At 43.4% G+C, this 18,101-nt stretch overlaps 1 protein-coding gene across 1 annotated transcript in view; it reads right to left on the reverse strand.

Moving 5' to 3' along the window:
• LOC135206170 (anaphase-promoting complex subunit 5-like) overlaps positions 1 to 18,101 on the reverse strand; it is a 621,184-nt gene that overhangs the window by 295,258 nt on the left and 307,825 nt on the right. The window contains exon 3 of the mRNA XM_064237464.1: positions 2,001 to 2,096. Within this exon, the coding sequence (XP_064093534.1) occupies positions 2,001 to 2,096 (96 nt within the window). The remainder of the gene's footprint in view (positions 1 to 2,000; positions 2,097 to 18,101) is intronic.

Consider the following 18,101-nt stretch of genomic DNA (forward strand, 5'->3'; position numbering starts at 1 on the left):
CCTGGGAAAAACTGCTGACAGACTGATTAGGTCCAGAAACCATTCTCTGAGGGGGCCAGAATGAGGCAATGAGGATCATTGAGACATTCTTGGGTCCGGGACTTCTTGAGAACCTCTCAGATCATTCCCAAGGGAGAAAATGAAAATGTATATATATAACTCCTTATCTGACTAGTCCAGGAACATGGCGTCCACAGCCCATACCCCTAGATCCACAGCCTGGGAGCAATAAAGAGGAAGCCAATGTTTTTGACAGTTGCAAATAGGTTAGGTATATCATTGGCCTTCACCACACCTTCCAGAGGTCCAGACAGACAGCTGGATTCAGGATCCATTCCATAGGAATGACTTGATTGGAGTGGCTGAGTTGGTCTGATAATATGTTCTATTTTCCCCTGAACAAATCTTGTCACCATATTTGTACGGTTCTTACTAGCCCAAAGGAGGTCTATCACAGCCTTGCAAAGAGGAGTTGGTTCCCCCTTGCTTGAAAATGTATAGCTGCTACCATGTCTCAGACTTCCAGTGCTAAAGCTTGAAGTCCCAGGGTTATGGCTTTCTACTCTTTTAGGTTGAGATGCCAAGCCTTCTGCCGTAACATCCACATTCCAAAGATCTCCCCGTTCCCTATCAGAGCTTCCCTGTCTATGTCGGATGCATCAGTAAAGTAATTGAGGTCTGAGTTCAGAAGTGAGAGGGACTTTCCTATTACAAGTGTTTCTTCTGATCTCCACCAAAGCAGATGTTCTTTTATTCTCTGCAGAATCTGGAAAACAAAGTCATCCTTGAATTCCTTCCTGTTCCATTTTGCTCAAAGAAAGAACTGCACAACACTTAAACCTTTAACACCGATCGGACATATTAAACGTTGACATAAATTGTCTGTCGGGTGCCGATTGGACGTATCGTACGTTGATAAAAAAAAGTTTTTTATAAAATTTGCAGAAAAATACTTATAGACCTACCAGGCGAAAACTTTTGAATCACGCGCCTTGGGGGAGGCTGGGAGCTCACGGATCAAGGCGTTGTTTTGTTTACAATCGTTACGCAGGCACGCAAGCGCGAATTTCTTTCTTATCGCACTGAAATGTATCAGTGACACATCTCAGAAATTATTTTGTCACTTTGACATAATTTTTGCACCATTTTAAATTAACCGTTACATGGAGTATTATATATGAAAATGTGTGCAATTTCATGTAGAATACAACTAAAAAAAATACTCATGACTGTAGCTTTTATCAGTTTTGAAATATTTTCATATAAATACCGATAAGTGCCAAAATTTCAACCTTCCGGCAACTTTGACTCTACCGAAATGGTCGAAAAACGCAATTGTAAGCTAAATCTCTTATATTTTAGTAATATTCAATCATTTACCTTAATTTTGCAACAAATTGGATGTCTCTAGCACAATATTTTGATTTATGGTGAATTTATGAAAAAAAACTTTTTCCTTACAAAGTCATAAATTTTTTCATGCGATTGTTTGCACTATCTTAAATTAGCCGTTACATAAAGTTATATATGAAAATGTGTGCAATTTCATGCATAATACAACTAAAAACAACCCATGGTTATAGCTTTTATCAGTTTTGAAATATTTTCATATAAATAAAGATAAGTGCCAAAATTTCAACCTTCGGTCAACTTTGACTACCGAAAATGGGTCAAAAAAAAAAAAAAAAAAAAGAAAAAAAACGACCAATTGTAAGCTAAAACCTCTTATATTCTAGTAATATTTATTCATTTACCTTCATTTTGCAACAAACTGGAAGTCTCTAGCACAACATAGGAAAACTGCTTGAGAAAACAAAGTATCATAACCAACTCTCTCTCTCTCTCTCTCTCTCTCTCTCTCTCTCTCTCTCTCTCTCTCTCTCTCTCTCTCTCTCATGGTTACATACAAATGAAATCAAGTTTTGTGCATATATATTTTCATCAGATATTAGCACCACAAACATATCTTTTTTAAATCCAATAAGCTGTGGTATATTTACCTGGTGCAAAGCCGTCATAAAGGTGGTGACATGATGAGGAAGGAGTGAAGCAGATTCTAAAACCTGCAGTAGCTCTGACAAAGCCATATCACCTCCCTGCAAATGTACAGGTACAAAAAGTAAACTTAACAAAAATTGCAAAATAAATATAAACCAATAATGTTCAATTATCAGGGGAAGGAATTACCTAAATACTTAATGTTAGGGTTACAAATCACTCCAATTTGAGACCTCCTGTCAACCAAGAAGTCAAGCTTAGCTTACATCCTCCCATTCAATATCTAACATGGTGAAACAATCAAATTCTCATGAAGTCAAGTCAGTTGGATGTCAATATCATCTAAAATCATTTATCTTTCAGAAAAAATGGCACAGGGGGTGGGTTCTTTTTCCTCAACAATGGTATATTTATGATAAAGCTATTACCAGGTTTCTTACATGATGTTAAAATAATTACATCTTTATGAAAAAATAAAGTTTTATATATACTTACACAGTAATTACTTGCTAAGAGTTTCTACTCATCAGCAGCTTGAATTTTGAATTCCATAGTAAAGTTTCTTTTATTTATGTAGGTGACAAGACCCCACCCACTTTCTGGGTAAGAGAGAGGACCAACAGAGCCAAGAGCTCAATTTGTTTATGTTTAACTGTTCATGTGCAGGAAGGAGTGGGCTCCATCCATAATTACTGGGTTACTGCTATGTATTAACAGCAGTCCCCGGTTATCAGCAGACTGGTTAATGGCGATCCAGTTTTATGGCACTTGTCTAGTGCCATAAAATCGGCGATTTATGGTGCCATAACAGGCCAAGTTTTGGTTATTGGCACCATAAGGTGCTGATAATAATTATGGCACCATAACATACCTAACAGAGGTGCAATTGACCAAACCTTGCATAAATTGCAGCATTTCCGATAATGGCAGTTTTCACTTATCAGCACCCTGCTGAGAATGGAACCCCCACCAATAACTGTGGACTGCCTGTATATATATAATTCTATTTTATCATAAAAATGTCATTTTCATATAAATAACTTACCCAATAATTAATTACTTAGCCGATTCCAAACTGAAAGGAGGTGGGGAATCATGGACAAAACTAAAGCCCAACACATTAATAAAGTTAATAAATTCGAAAATAGAGGATAGGCTACCATTGAAACAATGCTTGTTGTATCCTAACCTGGTGAGAGAGATGGTTGGAGCTCATCTCAACCTGTAGCAGCGTGGTGATACAGCCATGGAGCGCATCTAGCTTTGCAGCGAGGTCATTACCAAAGGCCAACAAAGCATACACATTTGCCCCTGTTCAGGGCATAGTGCCAAAATACAAAAAATACCAGACAATGCTGTTACCTACATCATATAATTAAAAACATCACCACTACCCAACACTAAAACTGGTGGGTACTCCAGATACATTGTAACACCCCAGGCTCCCCTAGGATTCAACACCATGTCCAAGGCAAGGAGACAGAAAGGGGAAGGGATACGTACTTGTTAGACTTCCTCCCCTAACTATGCCAGCTATAGACACAGGTCCTAAGGTACTAAAGTTTTCATATACTGCCTCTATGTCCTGCAAATAATGCGTGAAAAAACACTGATTTGCATCCCCAATACGTTGCTTGCAGAATGGAAGAGAAAGAAAGGTCATGTTTAAAAGTTACTGATGTAGCAACTGCCCTGACATGTGTTCTAATCTTCAAGACTGGGAAGTCATTCTCTACTATCTGGGATTGTGCTTCTACAACAAGATCCCTTAAGAAGAATGAGATGACTTCTTTGACAAGGGTCCAGAGGGATTTTTCACCGAGCACCACAGATTACTAGACTGTCCTTTAATCTTCTTGGTTCGTTGTAGGTAATACCTAAGGGTCCTCAATGGGCACAGAGGGACTTCCTCTTCTTCTGTCCCTAAAACATGTGTTAAATTTTTAATGAGGCCAAGGTTGTGATGGGTTTTTGTTCTTTGCCAATCGTCGAGGTACCTCAGCAAACGGATCCCCTGAACATGGACCCAATTTGAGACTAGAGAGAAGACCCTTGTGAACACTTGAGAGGCTGTTGTCAGCCCGAAGCATAGGACTTTGAACTCGAAGACCTTGTCCCCAAGAGAGAAGCGAAGGAACTTCCTGGATGTTGGATGAACAGGGATTTGGAAGTATGCATCCCTCAAGTCAATCGACAGAATGAAGTCGCCTTCCCTCACGGCTGCCAGCACCGAACGCGGGGTCTCCATCTTGAACCGTGTCTTCTTGATGAAGTGATTCAAGGTGGATAAGTCGATCACAGGTCTCCATCCTCCCGACGCCTTGGGCACCAAGAAGACATGACTGTAAAACCTTGGAGACGGATGGACCACTTCCTCTATCGCATCCTTGTCCAGCATCTTCTGCACTTCCTCCCGAAGAGCCAAGAACTTCAGAGAATCTGGAGGATATGCCTTCCTGAGCTGCGGTTTATCCAACAGAGGAGGAGAGAAGTCGAATGGCAGTAGGTACCCCACCTGAAGGACATCTACCACCTACTTCTCTGCCCCATAACTCTGCCACTTGGCCCAATGGTCTGCCACGCACCCCCCTGCCCCCCCCATGGCACAGGAAAGGGAGAGGCACCTAACTTACCAACGGCCCCCTTTAACTCTGCCCCTTGGGCCCCTTCTTGACTTGAAGGAATGAGAGTGAAAGGGATGTTGATCCTCTACTAGGCTAGGTTGACCAGGAAGGCCCTGACAAACTCGAATTCCTCGACAGCTTACCAGGCGATGATCTTCTTTGACTGCTGCTGGACGGGGGGGGAAGAGGAGCCGGACATCTCAGAGAATGAGACTCCAACTTAGACACGGCCTGGTGCACCAGTCTGTCTTTGGTGTCAACCCGACGCCAGTCTATTGCATTCTAATCAGCAGAAGGTTGGCCCACAAATTAACACTGAGGTGAGCCACATACGAAAACACCTTGCCTCCGGACTGCAACAGATTGGCAAGCGAGGATGCACTCACCAACGTTTCTGGGGACCTGTCAGAAGCTATCTTGGCAATGAGCACAGACCAGAAGTCCAACCAAGAAATTGTCTGCAACATGGAGGCTGCCATAGATTCCAATGCTGAGGCATCCTGCGGAGAAAAAGACAGAGCCACCGACCTCACATGCTCCAAAGTCAATCCCGGTTTAAGGCGAATGACGTCTGGGTTAAGATAGCGCGATATAAAAAAGTAGAGTTCGTAGCATAATACTTCCCGTGCCGGGGGTAGTAGCTTGGCAGTTCCTAGAGCGAAGCAAACCATCCTGGTCCAAAACAGAGGCATTAACCTTATGCAAGACCGACTGGACGTGCCCCAACAAGGGAAGTTGAAAAGATGATATGGGATCCTGTGTTGCTCCCACCAAGGTTTCCAAGTGAGAAGGAGTGCAAGACGACTGAGCCTGAGACCTACTTTCCAAATTGTTGAACCCATGAATGAGATCAACAACTTCCGAAAAGGAAGACAAAAAACTCGTGTGTGTCTCCCTCATCTTGCTCCGGCAACGTAGACTGACGACGAGAAAGATGTGTAGGCTCCTCTAAGGCACCTTCTTCATTAAAATTAATGGTAGGATCAGAAGCCAAACAGCCTGAAACACCAACTAACCTGTCTGAGCTGGGTCCACGCGTCGGCTCCCGAGACAAACCCACTATAACACTAGGAACATCACTGTGTTCTCCTCCAACAGATGATTCGTTAAGATGTCCGTAGAATGGTCATGGCCATGGCAGACTTACGAACGTGAGTTGGAGAGGAGTCCCAAGCACTCGAGATCGAAGGAGAGTCCTCCAGAATCGAACTCTTAAAAGCATCAGTGAGAGGGGCAGGCAAACACTCCTGCTGCACCAACTTTGCGCTCACCACCTTCGACCTCTTGACAGGCACCTTGAGATCCTTACGGTGACGAATAGGCCTTGGAGAAGAAGGAGCACTTGCATCATGTGCACGGACAGGGGAGGTTGCAACACGCTCGCGATGTGCATGAACAGGGGAGGTTGCAACACACTCGCGATGTGCATAGACGGGGGAGGTAAGAACAAGGCTGCGATTTGATACAGAGGACGAAGCAGCTGCTGCAGATTACACAAGGGAAGATACACTAACACTCTCCGAAACACCAACACTCTCAAGAACATGTCCACACTGTTCCTCCCTCGTAGGCAAAGAGCCTATGAAAGAGCAAAGTCCTTGGCCTTTCAACACTTGATACGCCGATGTGGCATAGAGGGGGAAGAGGGAAAGGAAGAGAGTACAGGTTCCTTACTTATGCGATCTCTTTGCAGGAGGCGGGGACGAAGCAACGTGTTCCCTTCCAATCCTCCCAACTGACAAGGCATCCAACTTATCATCCAAAACAGAGTCCAATCTCTTAAGCACTGCCTGGCATATAACCTCAGACTGATCTGCAAGAGAAGGCTCCGATGACATGGGAGATGTAGCGAACTGGGCGGTAGAGATGATGTCACAACTGAGAGAGGCAGTGCAGAGGAGATGACTGAGAGTGATGTCACTAGTGGAGATGATGTCACGGCTTCCCCTCGGTGTGAAGGGGAATCAGACACCACTGGCAGAGGAATACAGAACGACGTATCCTGTGACGTCATCAACGGGGCTGACGCCACAGCTTCCCTCCGACTTGAAGAAGCGGCAACAGTCACTGGCAGAGCAATACAAGATGGCTGACCTCGACTACCCACGAAGACGAGGCTGGGAGGAGGGGGGATGGTCTGGCCCACCTGAGAAGGGGGGGCAGCGAGCCTCCAAAAAGTGCACAAGCAACCCCTCCAAGGACGGGGTACCCCCAAGCCCGAGCGTCTTCCAAATTGCTGCCATCTTGGACGCCTCCACCTCTGGAATAAATAAGAATGTTGAAAAAGCCTCCCCATTCCCGGGAATCAAATTAACTCCCGAAGAAGAAGGGGGCAACATTGCAAAAATTAGCCTGGTGCCTCCTGATACTTCCCGCAACGAATCAATAGAAGAAAAGGAAGAAGACACAGGAACAGCACTACTATGGGGGTTGATACTGCAGGAGACGAAGCATCGGGAAGAGGTGAAAAACCTTCCCAAGAAGGAAGAGTCAAAACCCTCCAACACTCTCTCTTGCTAAAAATGACTTCCACTGCTCTTTAGGCCATGCCCAGCATTCCGTTATAGTGCAAAAATTAAAATGGCACCTGCTACATGTGATGTGGGGATCGGTCGCCGCCAAAACCAAAAAACAAGAACACGGAAAACCTGGAACTCCAGGGCTCACATGTTGACGAGGCCGAGAAGGAGCAGAAGAAGCCATAATATCAGCCAACACACACACTAAACACAAGCGAAACAGGCAATGAACCGGGTAGAGGCCAAGAGAGGTTAACCACTACACTCACCAAGGCGGTTAAGAAAAGACGAACACGTTGGCGTAGGTGAATGGTCTTTGATCATTCTTCACCCGATCTACGCATGCTTTGCCAGATATCACAAGATTCCTTGCTTTCAACTGTTTTTTAACCAGAACCAGCTGGGCACTAGAAATTATCCAATTGTTAAGACCAAAGGTTTGTTAGCGTATGAACAAACCAAGCTGCTTTGTCAACACCGTGTGGACGTTACAAAAGAAAGAAACAAATTGAGCTCTTGGCTGTGTTGTTCCTCTCTCTTACCTGCAAAAGTGAGTGGAGTCTTGTCACCTACATATAAAAAAGAATTGCTACCTCAAAATTCAAGCTGCCATCGAGTATAAAATCCTAGCTAAGTAATTATGTACTGGGTAAGTTACTTATATAAAACCTTGATTGCAATAAAAACACCTCCACTGTTGCTCTAAAAGATTACACGTACCAGTGGTTGGGTTAAACTACTTATCATATTTTTAATAATGTTTTTCCCTAGTGTACAAATTACATCTTTTTAAATAAAATTAATTTTTTCACATTCAAACATTACTTTATGTTTACCAATAGCAGTAATAACTGGAGAAACCAAAAAAATGGAGTTACCCTCTGTACTCTTCAAGTATAAATCAAGGTCCATAAACACCTACCAGTGATGGAACATGAATCAGCTGCTACCTGCTATTTGAATGGATTAAGGGGACACATCTGGTTAATACCTTGAGACACAAGTATAATTCGTTCCTGGACCGAGCTCATAAGTCAATTTGCTCGTATCTCAATTCAATTTTTCCCATACAAAATAACTGACAAAAAATGAATCCATTCCGGCCCTCTAAAATCACCAAAATCAATGATAATAACAATGAAAAAAACATGCTTTTAATTGCTATACTGTATAGACATACTGTACACACACAAAACGATATAGTAAATGATTACTCTGATATGAAATATAAAGTTAAGTAAATCTTAGTTTTACCAGACCACTGAGCTGATTAACAGCTTTCCTAGGGCTGGCCTGAAGGATTAGATATTTTTATGTGGCTAGGAACCAATTGGTTACCTAGCAACGGGACCTCCAGCTTATTGTGGGATCCGAACCACATTATATTGAGAAATAATTTCTTTCACCAGAAATAAATTTCTCTGGTTCCACGTTGGCTGATATGAAATAAAATGTGGTTTTCTTATGAGTTCTTACCTTCGAGGCAGACGATGGCGGCTAACGGCAGTGTGCGGAGGAGGAGGGAGGGCGAGAGAGTTGGACAGTACCATATTTAATACTGTTCTTTACACACAGTGTAACACCTAAACTTATAATTAACTGAACTTAGCTTAATTCTTTTTTTTTTACTTTTTATTCTTTATTACTTTTTTCAATTTGTGTTTATTTACTGTTCTTCACTTGTCTTAGCTTTTTTTGCCTCACTTTCACTTTCACTTGCCGCCAGCCTTTTAAACAAAAACCAATCTAAGGAGCTTTGTTTCTGCCTCTCTTTCAAGATGCTGTGGAAATGAGTCAGGCAAGTGTCATTAAAAAGAGTTGAATTCCTCCAGTTCAACCTCTCGTTGCTACTGATAGCATCCTTCTGTTTCCGGATTGTACATATCATCGACATACTCCGCTCGTAATCGCATGCCAACTGACTCACAAAGACACCAGGCTCATATTTCTCTATAATTTCAAGCTTCATCTCCAGCATCATCATTCGTTTTTTCTTCTCACTGCCAACCTTACCACTCGCTTTCTTAGGACCCATCACTATTATCAAGAATGTTCGAAATGTTCAAAATAGTACAGTGAAAATCAAGTAAATAACGCAAACACAACACAGATGTGTATGGAAGTCGACGAACATGTGAACTGAACAAGTGAAGTGGGCTTAGAGCACTCCCGAGCACTCGGCCCTCTAGCATTAGCATCTGTAAGCATGCTCGTATCTCAATGAAAAATTTTGCTCGGAGGTTGGCTCGTATCTTGGAATGCTCGTATATTGTATTACTGTAAAAAACCAATCACAGAAAATGGCCTTTGCTTGGTGAACATTGGCGGAAGATTTACAGAGATATCCTGACATTTCCTGTACAGCCTAGCAAGAAAGTCCCTCTCTTTTGCAGGATATGATGAATAGCCTCCACATGGAAGAGAAAATGAGTGAACCTTCAAACATGGGGTTGACAAAGAAGACTGGGCCATAAGGATAGATCTTCCTGAGTTTTCATCAGTAGGGAAAGCTGATTTGCTTACCATTTGGCCTGAAGTCAAAATTGGGCAAACAGAGCCATTCATAAGTTTGGAGTGAAAAACAATCTGTTGATTATTTACTGCATACATGTCAAGATTGTCTCAGGGATGCTAGGATGCATTTTAATCAACACCCAAGGATCTGAAATTAGAGAATTTAAGACTGGCAGTTTCTTATTCATGCTGGTCACATATACATCAAGGGCAGAACCTCATATCTTGAACAGTATTTTTGCTACCTGCGGATACAGAGACCACTCCTTAGCTGCCACCTGATCCTGGCTGCCTGGAGTGTATGTAGCCCACAGCTGAACTGAATGACAAAAAGTCCACTCATGAATTTTCACAGCTAGGTGACAGAGAGTTTGAGATAATTCCTCATTGCTTGTTGATGTAACTATTGTGGTGTTGTCACTCATCAGCACTACAGAATGATCCTTCAGCTTTCTTGAAATGATAGCACAGCTAACCACACAAACTAACATACTCAAAACACTCAATTGTCCACTACCCAAAAATGAAACTCACTTTCAGGTAAGCCTGTATCCTCCCCTCAAAGTATCCAAGAAAGGGAGATTATCTGGATAGGAGGACACAGGGATTCCTTCCAGATGTCTGTCATCTAACCATTGTTGTAGACCTTTCCTGACCTCCCAGATCAATAAAACAAGATAGAAGGGAGAATGAAGGTGAACTGACTGAATCAGTTTCAGCTGTCATTGGAACCATAAATGACAGTGACGGTGAAGAGTGAGTTTCTCTAGAGATAATGGGGCCAAGAATTGCCTTCCTAATTCCTTGAAATTGGTTATAAAGGACTTTACTGGGAGGGCTTTCATTATCACAAAATCTTTGGTTGTAGCTTGGGAATAGATAAAATTTCTTCCAATATACCACTATGCAGAAGGCCAAGATAAGGTCCTTGTCTTGAATCAGACATTGTTTTGACAAGGCCATGATTAACCAATCTTTGAGATACTGCAGTAGATGAATCTACCTTGAATGGGCCCAAGCTACAACAAAACTGAACATTGTTGGAATGCTTGAAAACTGTAGACAGTTAAAAGCAAAGCACCTGGAACTGGAGGTCCATATCTCCACACATGGAACTGGAGGTCCATATCTCCACACACAAGACATTGATATTTCCAAGAATCTTGATGAGTGAGTAACTGACGATGCACATCCCAAAGATCTACTGATAGCATGAAGGCTCCCTTTAAGGGGCATTTCCATCTTGAAAAAGTCTGTTGTACATACTTATTGAAGAGAGATGGGCCAATTATCAGTTCCAAACCTCTGTTTGTTTCCTCCACAATGAACAACAGGCTGTATAAGCCTAAAGATGGATACTACACCACCTCTACAGCATCTTTCTTCAACATTACATTTACCTGCTTCACCAAGGCAGGGCCCTTCTGGGAAATTGGCTTGCAAAAAGGGAAGTGAATTGGGCTGTTTGGGAGAGGATGGTATTCTGTGCCCATTACTTAGAACAGACACCACCCAAGGCCACCTGCCACTTGACCCAAGTGTGTGCAAAGCAGCCCCCTACTCTTGGCAGTGCAGGAGGGGGACTGCAAACCTCAGCTAGTGCTTCTTCTCCTTTTTATTTTACCTCCTCAGCTAGTTGGGACTGTAGGGAAAAAAAGTGGGGGAGGGGATATGAAAGGATTGGGGAGTTTCACCCCTTTCTTTGAGGAAGAAATTTGTGCAGGTGGTCTTGGCTTTTGATATTTTCATTTCTTTGAAATACCTGAAGAAAAAAAAAGTCTTGTTACTGGTGACAATTTTGACCTGAGGACTTATCTGGTGATTTACATGACACAGCACAATTGAGGATTGAGTCTACCCTTCTCAACTCAATTGTTGTGCCCACACATTTCATAGGAGAGAGAGAGAGAAGTGAAGAACCTAGCACTGTGCTGTTTCCAATGGCAAGGATGCTGCTGTTTGAGACCTGTCTGGAAATGAAAGAGAACCATATCTCACCTACAAAGAGTGATGAAAATTCACTAGTTCAAACACAGTTTTCTCATCTGGAGTTGCAAGACCCATCACAGATAGATCAGTTAGTGTATTTAGCCACAGTTCTAGAAAAGATACTACTAGAATGGCAGTCATGGCCACTGACTCCAAAGCAATGAAAGCTAGGCCTTCCTGTCAAAATCTTTTGAGGGGCAGGTCATTAGTCAGCTGACAGACTGACAACTCTTAACTGGAGAGGAATAGATTGTGAGTCTTCTGGAATATAATATCTCCTCTGGTGTGAAAACAGAAAGGTAGGGAGTTTGTTGGATCAGCTGGCAGCAAGAAAACTTTAAGTTGCGTTCTCCCTCCTAGACACCATGAAGAAATATAACCAAGGTAGCCTTACTGACAGATGCACTTGCAGAGAGCCACTCCCACCCACTCCACAGATAAGACAGTATGCCAGTAAGCAGTTGAGCTCACTTACCATAGATAATTAAGCTCATGAACAAAGACAATAGCCAGAAAATGTTCTAACTCAGCCACAAGGGGCTCTGGAAGGGAAGGAGCTTCAAAGGCCACAGAGTACCCTAGGATATGAATTGCCCATTCTCTTGCAAGGAAGGGGACTCTAAAAGGAGCAGAACTTCTGACCCCTCTCCCTATGGAGGAGTAATGATAGTTTATATTTGACAACATCTCCAAAGGTTGTGTGTGAGAGAGAGAGAGAGAGAGAGAGAGAGATTGGTGGAAGAATGAATGGAAATGGTTAAATGGCGGTCGGAAGCATGACTGTTGTGGCGCTCTGTAGGACGTCAGTGGAAGTCTGTTACGAGAGTCGTAAGGAGTGAGGCGTCTGGTGGAGTTAGTGTCGGTTTTGGCAGCAGTTATCCTTTGGTGTTTAGTTGTTTTGGTGTTATTTGATAGATTTTTGGGTTGTGAAGTTGTTGTGAATGTGTCTGTCTGGTTGTGGTGAGGTTGAAGAGGTTTGTGGTGCATTTCCGGTGTCTGTGAGTGGTGGCTGGGGCAGTGTTGGTTTTGGCGGGTTGTTGTGCTGGGGGAAGTAGTGTGGTTGTCGTGTTCTTTCAGGCTGTTGGTGTTTGTCTGCAGTGATTTGTCAGGTTTTTGAGTTGTTGTGGGGTTGTGGGTCTCAGGTGGTTGGTTTGTTTTTGGTTGTCGGCGGTGGTTGTGTGTCGGCTAGCCTATATCCACTGGACGGCACAGCCTAGCCCTAAGTATCAGAAGCCAGAGGTGAGTACCTGTTTGTATTTTTTTTGCTCTGTATGTAGGTATGGGTTAATTGTCCTGCTGTATTTTGTAATGTAAAGAGGAAAGTGTGATTGAGGGTGGGTTTGGTAGCCAGACAGATTAAGTTTATGTGGGGGAGATTTGCTGCTTGCTCATAAGCTTATGATCCCGCCACATTATTTTTTGGCGCCCGAACAGGGACTGCTGGTTTGGCAGCTGCAGGATGATTGGTCTAGGCTAGTGTGTATGAGTGGTGAGAAAGTTTGGGATGGAAGGATTGAGTGAGGTGGAGAGGCTGAAGGAGGAGTTGAGGTTGGAGAGGGAAGTACGAGGACAATTGGAAGTGGATAATGAGAGGTTAAGGGTAGAGTGTGAGGAGCTGAAGAGTGAGTTAGAGGAAATGAGAGGAATGCTAAGGAGTGCAAAAGTGAAAATGAAAGAAGTGAAAGGAGCGGAAGAGAGAATGGTTGAGAAAATGGACGAAAAATTCTTAGTGATGATGAATGCAGTGCAGGAGATGATGAAGGGGTTCATGAGAGAGGGAGCTGTAGGAGGTAGGCCTACTAGGTCTTGTGATATGCCAGAAGTGGTAAAGACTGTGGAAGAGCGAGTAGATGAAACTACGAGTGACGAAGGTGACTTGTTTGTGATAGGTAAAGGAAAGAAGGGAAAGAGACAGGATAAGGATAAACCTGAGGACAAGAATAAGAAGGGGGCTGAGGAAAAGAAGACGACTATGGGAAAGAAGGTTAGTAAGGATGACGGACAGGATGAGACTAGGACTGAATACATTGGGGAAAGGGCTGAGAGTGATTTGGATAGCGGTGAGTGGAAACAGGTGGGTAGAAAGAAGGGTAAGAAGAGCGTAATCAGGAGCATGGATGTTAGTATGGAAGTTGATTCGCTGTATTCGGACGAAGTTAAGAGGGATCAGAATGTTAGTAGCAAAAGTGAGAGTGAGCGGGAAGTACGCATGGCTGTATATATGAGAGAGATATCTAGATGTGCACAATATGAGGAATATGGTAGTAGGGACATAGGGGATTTTTTTAAGGAATATGAAAGGTATTGTGAGGCAAAGTATGGGGATAACAAGAGAGTCTGGGCAAGAGAGTTGGGTAGCTTTTTGACGGGATTTTTGTTGAATATGTATGAGGTAATGATGAGTGTGGGGAATGTGCCTTATGAGAGTGTGAAAGCCAGGATTGTGGAACAGGCGAAGAGGATAAGGAGTAGTGTTAGATAGGAGAAAACATGGTTTTGATGAGGTAAGAATGAATGTTGGTGAGTCGTTGTCGATGTATGTGTGCAGGTTGGAAACATTAGCCAGGAAAAAGTTTGGGGACGAAGGGATAAATGAGTGTAAAGAGTTAGTGAGGAAGTTGTTGGCGACTGTGCCTGAGAGTGTGTATGTTTGTGAATCTGAAACGTAAGGAGAAAATGCGATGGACAAATGAAAGGATAGGTGTATGAAAGAGAGTAGAAGTGTTAGTATAAAGACTGAAGTGGCTGATGTTATACCAGAGTTTAAGAGCTATAGGGAGACAGTTTTGGAAGGGCCAAGGCGAATGGCAGAGCGAGTGGTTGATAGGAGCGTTAGAGCCAGTAACGTAAGTATGGTTAGCCCTAAGAGAGATCGGAGTGCAAGCGTTGGAAGAGTAGGGTTGGTTAGTTGTGAACGAGAGCAGCAGTGTTACAGATGTGGAAAGCTAGGGCACAAGAAGAATGAATGTCGGTGGGCGTTGGGAGCTTGTTTCGGGTGTGGGCAAGTAGGGTATATAGCAAGTGGATGTCAAGGTACTCGTGTGACTGAGGTTTGCGGTAATTGCGGGAAGAATGGGCATTATGCTAGGATGTGTAAGGAACAGCGGGCAAAATGTGTTGAATGTGGAATGGAAGGTCATGTGGCGAGTGTGTGTAGGCGAAAGAGAATGAGTCAGGTTGGGAGTTCGGGAAACTAGGTACAAAGGGGATTCAGTTGGGTGGGTCCTCTGGTGTGCGGTCAGTAAGAGTGATGCATGTGCGTGAAGGATTGTTGCATGAAAAAGGGTTTGGACGAAGAGCTCATGAATGTATGAGTGTAAAAGTGAGGTGCAAAGGGGTGTGTTTGGTTTCTTTGATTGATACTGGGTGCAGTGTCAGTGTTCTTTTTAAGAATGGACGTGACAAGTTGCGGAGTGAGTGTGAAATTAGGAAATGTAAAGGGGAGGTACGAGGAATAGGAAATTTGGGTATGCCTGTGGTGGGAATGTTGCGTGAAAATGTAGAAATCGAAGGGGTAGTGATGGATGAAGGTGACTTTTGTGTGATCGAGGGAATGAGTGATAAGTATGATATGTTGTTAGGATACAGGTTCCTGAAGAAGTGTGGGATGGTGGTCATCCGAGCAGGAATATGATTTTGAAGTTTTTTTTTGCCCCATGTAAGGAAGGGGGAAATGTAACTAATGGAGGGTTTGTAACTTGGAATTAGGCGGGATGGAGGGGTAAGCAGTAAAATATGGAAGGGAGTGCCGTTGGTTGCGAAAGAGAGTGTAAAAGTGCTGGGAGAAGTTGTTAGTGTGAAAGTTGCGTGGCCCAATAGTTTTGGGATTGTCAAAGGTGACAAGTGTGCATATGTGGTTGAGGGTGTGGATGCGAACAAGTTGGTAAGAGCGAGCGTGCATGTGTGCGACAGGATTTTGGATATGGAGAATCCTCGGGTTTTTGTGGCCTCGTTGCCTCGTTGCCGAGTGCGGGGTATACGTGAAGGTGATTGTGTGGGTTTGTTGTATACGTTGGTGGATGTGGATGACGACAGATATATTAGGGTGCGGCGGGTGATGACAGGTAGCATGAAAGAAAGTGATGAGTGGAAGTATGATGAGTTGAGAGAAAGAATTGAGGTGGATGAAAATGTTGGTGATGACGAGAGGGAGCGGTTGATGCAGATGTTGTGGAATAGGCGGGGTGCGTTGAGTCGGGGTGACGAGGATTTCAGGGGATCTAAGCCTATTGCCTGAGAGATTGAGGAACAGTGTGAGGAACTTGAGAGAGTGGGAGTGATCGAGAGGAGCGAGAGTGCTTGGAATAGTCCCATAGTCCCAGTACGCAAGACAGATGGGAGTTTGAGGTTGTGTGTGGATTACAGGAAGGTGAATGAAGTGACTGTGAAGGAGCGATTCCCGATGAATGTGGTGTCTGATTGTGTGTATAAGATGCATGGGATGAGAGTGTTCACAAAATTGGATTTGGTAAGGGGCTATTACCAGATGCCTCTTGAGGAAGGGAGCAGGCATGTTACGGCTTTTTCGAGTGGTAGCTGCCACTATCAATTCAAGAGGTTAAGTTTTGGGTTGGCTAATGCGCCTGCTGCCTTCCAGAGGGCGATGAATGTAGTTTTGGCTGGTTTTGATAGAAAGAAGGTGACTGTGTTTATAGATGATGTTTTGATTGCAAGTGAGACTGTTGAGGAGAATGTGGAACTGCTTGAGAAGGTGTTAGAAAGGTTGGAAGAGGTTGGAGTGAAAATGAAGCTGGAGAAGTGTACGTGGTTGGCTGGGGAAGTGGAATTTCTTGGTCTTAAGGTCAGTGCGAGTGGTGTAAGGAAGAGTGAAAAGTTTGTGGAAAAAGTAAAGGAGTTTTCACGTCCCCGGACCGTGTGGGAGTTAAAGGGTTTTTTTTGGGTTTGATTGAGTTCGGGAGGAAGTTTGTTAGGGATTATTCGGGTATAGGGAAGCCGTTGACTGAATGGACCGGGAAGAAAAATTTTACTAAGCTGAGGTGGGATGAGCGAATGGTGGGAGCATTTGAGAGATTGAAAGAGGCTGCTGCTAGGGACGTCACCTTGGCTTTTCCAGACTATGGTGAGGATGCCAGTAAGCTTGAGTTGTATGCTGATGCTAGTAAGTTTAGTATGGGAGGATGCTTGGTGCAGATGCAAGAGGTGAATGGGGAGGTACAATTGAGAGTGATTGCGTATGTGAGTAAAGCTTTTAATAGAGCAGAGCTGAAGTATTCGGTGGTTGAGAAGGAGCTTGCGGCAATAAGGTTTTGTGTGAAAGCATTGAAAGTGTTTTTGTTTGGGGTAAAATTTGTCATAAGGACAGATCATCGGCCGTTAGTTTATATGATCAAGAAGGAAAGTGTGAATGCTAGGATTGCGAGGACAATTGAGGATTTGAGTGAGTTTGATTTTAGCTTAGAATATGTGCCAGGGAGTAAAAATGTGATTGCTGATACGATGTCTAGGATGCATGGTAAGGACAGTGGTGTTGTGAAAAGTGACTGGGATCCGAATATGGTACCTGAAGGGTTGGTTGTAGAAGAGAGGTTTGAAGAGAATGACAGAGTGTGTGAATGTTTGTTTTCAGCATTGAAAAACTTGGAAGGTAAGGGTCTGGTTGAAGAGGTACCCGGTAGTGTGAATGAATTGCGAGTGAAGTTGATGAGTGATGTGCAGAAGGAAGTGGCATATGCGGAGGAACAAGGTGGGGAAGGAGAAATGTTGCATGAATTGTTGTCAGCAGTAGCTGAGTTATTTGGAATAAAAGTGTTGTTGTATTTTGGATGAGACAGACCGGTTGAGTATCGAGGAAGGGTGAGTACAGGTAATGAACGTGGGGTTTTGATGATTCAGTGCGGGGAACGTGGTTGTAATTGGTTGGTTACAAAAAGGGACTGTGAAGGGGATCTGAGTCAGAATTGTGGAAATGGGGAATTAACTGTGATGAGGAGGATTGTGATGTGATATAACCAGGTGGACGTGGTAGAGAATGTGTGTATGCATGGGACTCGAGGGAAAATGGTGACGTTTGTCCAAGTAAATGATAGTGAGTACTGTAGTTTGGTTGACACAGGGGCACAAGTTTCCTTGGTGAGTGAGTCAGTGGTGAGTGAACTTGAGAGATGTGATTGGGAAGTGAAAAGGCAGTCTACAAGTGTGAGAATACATGGGTTGGGACAAGGAAGTTATTTGGTATGGGAAGAGGTACGGTTAAAGGTTAGGTTGGGAGATCTTGAATTAATGCATAACTTTATAGTTATAGGAGAAAATGATATGCCATCTTGCTTTTTAATAGGGATAGATGCTTTGAGGATCCACGATATAGATGTAGATATAGGAAATGGAATTCTTAGAAAGGGGGGCAGACAAGTAGCTAGGATTCAAGATGGTAATGTGTTTGTAGCAAACTTTGTGGGTATGATTGATATTGCTAGGAGTGAGAATGATCTGTTGAGTG

This window comes from Macrobrachium nipponense, chromosome 29 (genome assembly GCF_015104395.2).
Source record: "Macrobrachium nipponense isolate FS-2020 chromosome 29, ASM1510439v2, whole genome shotgun sequence".
Lineage (NCBI taxonomy): Eukaryota > Metazoa > Arthropoda > Malacostraca > Decapoda > Palaemonidae > Macrobrachium > Macrobrachium nipponense.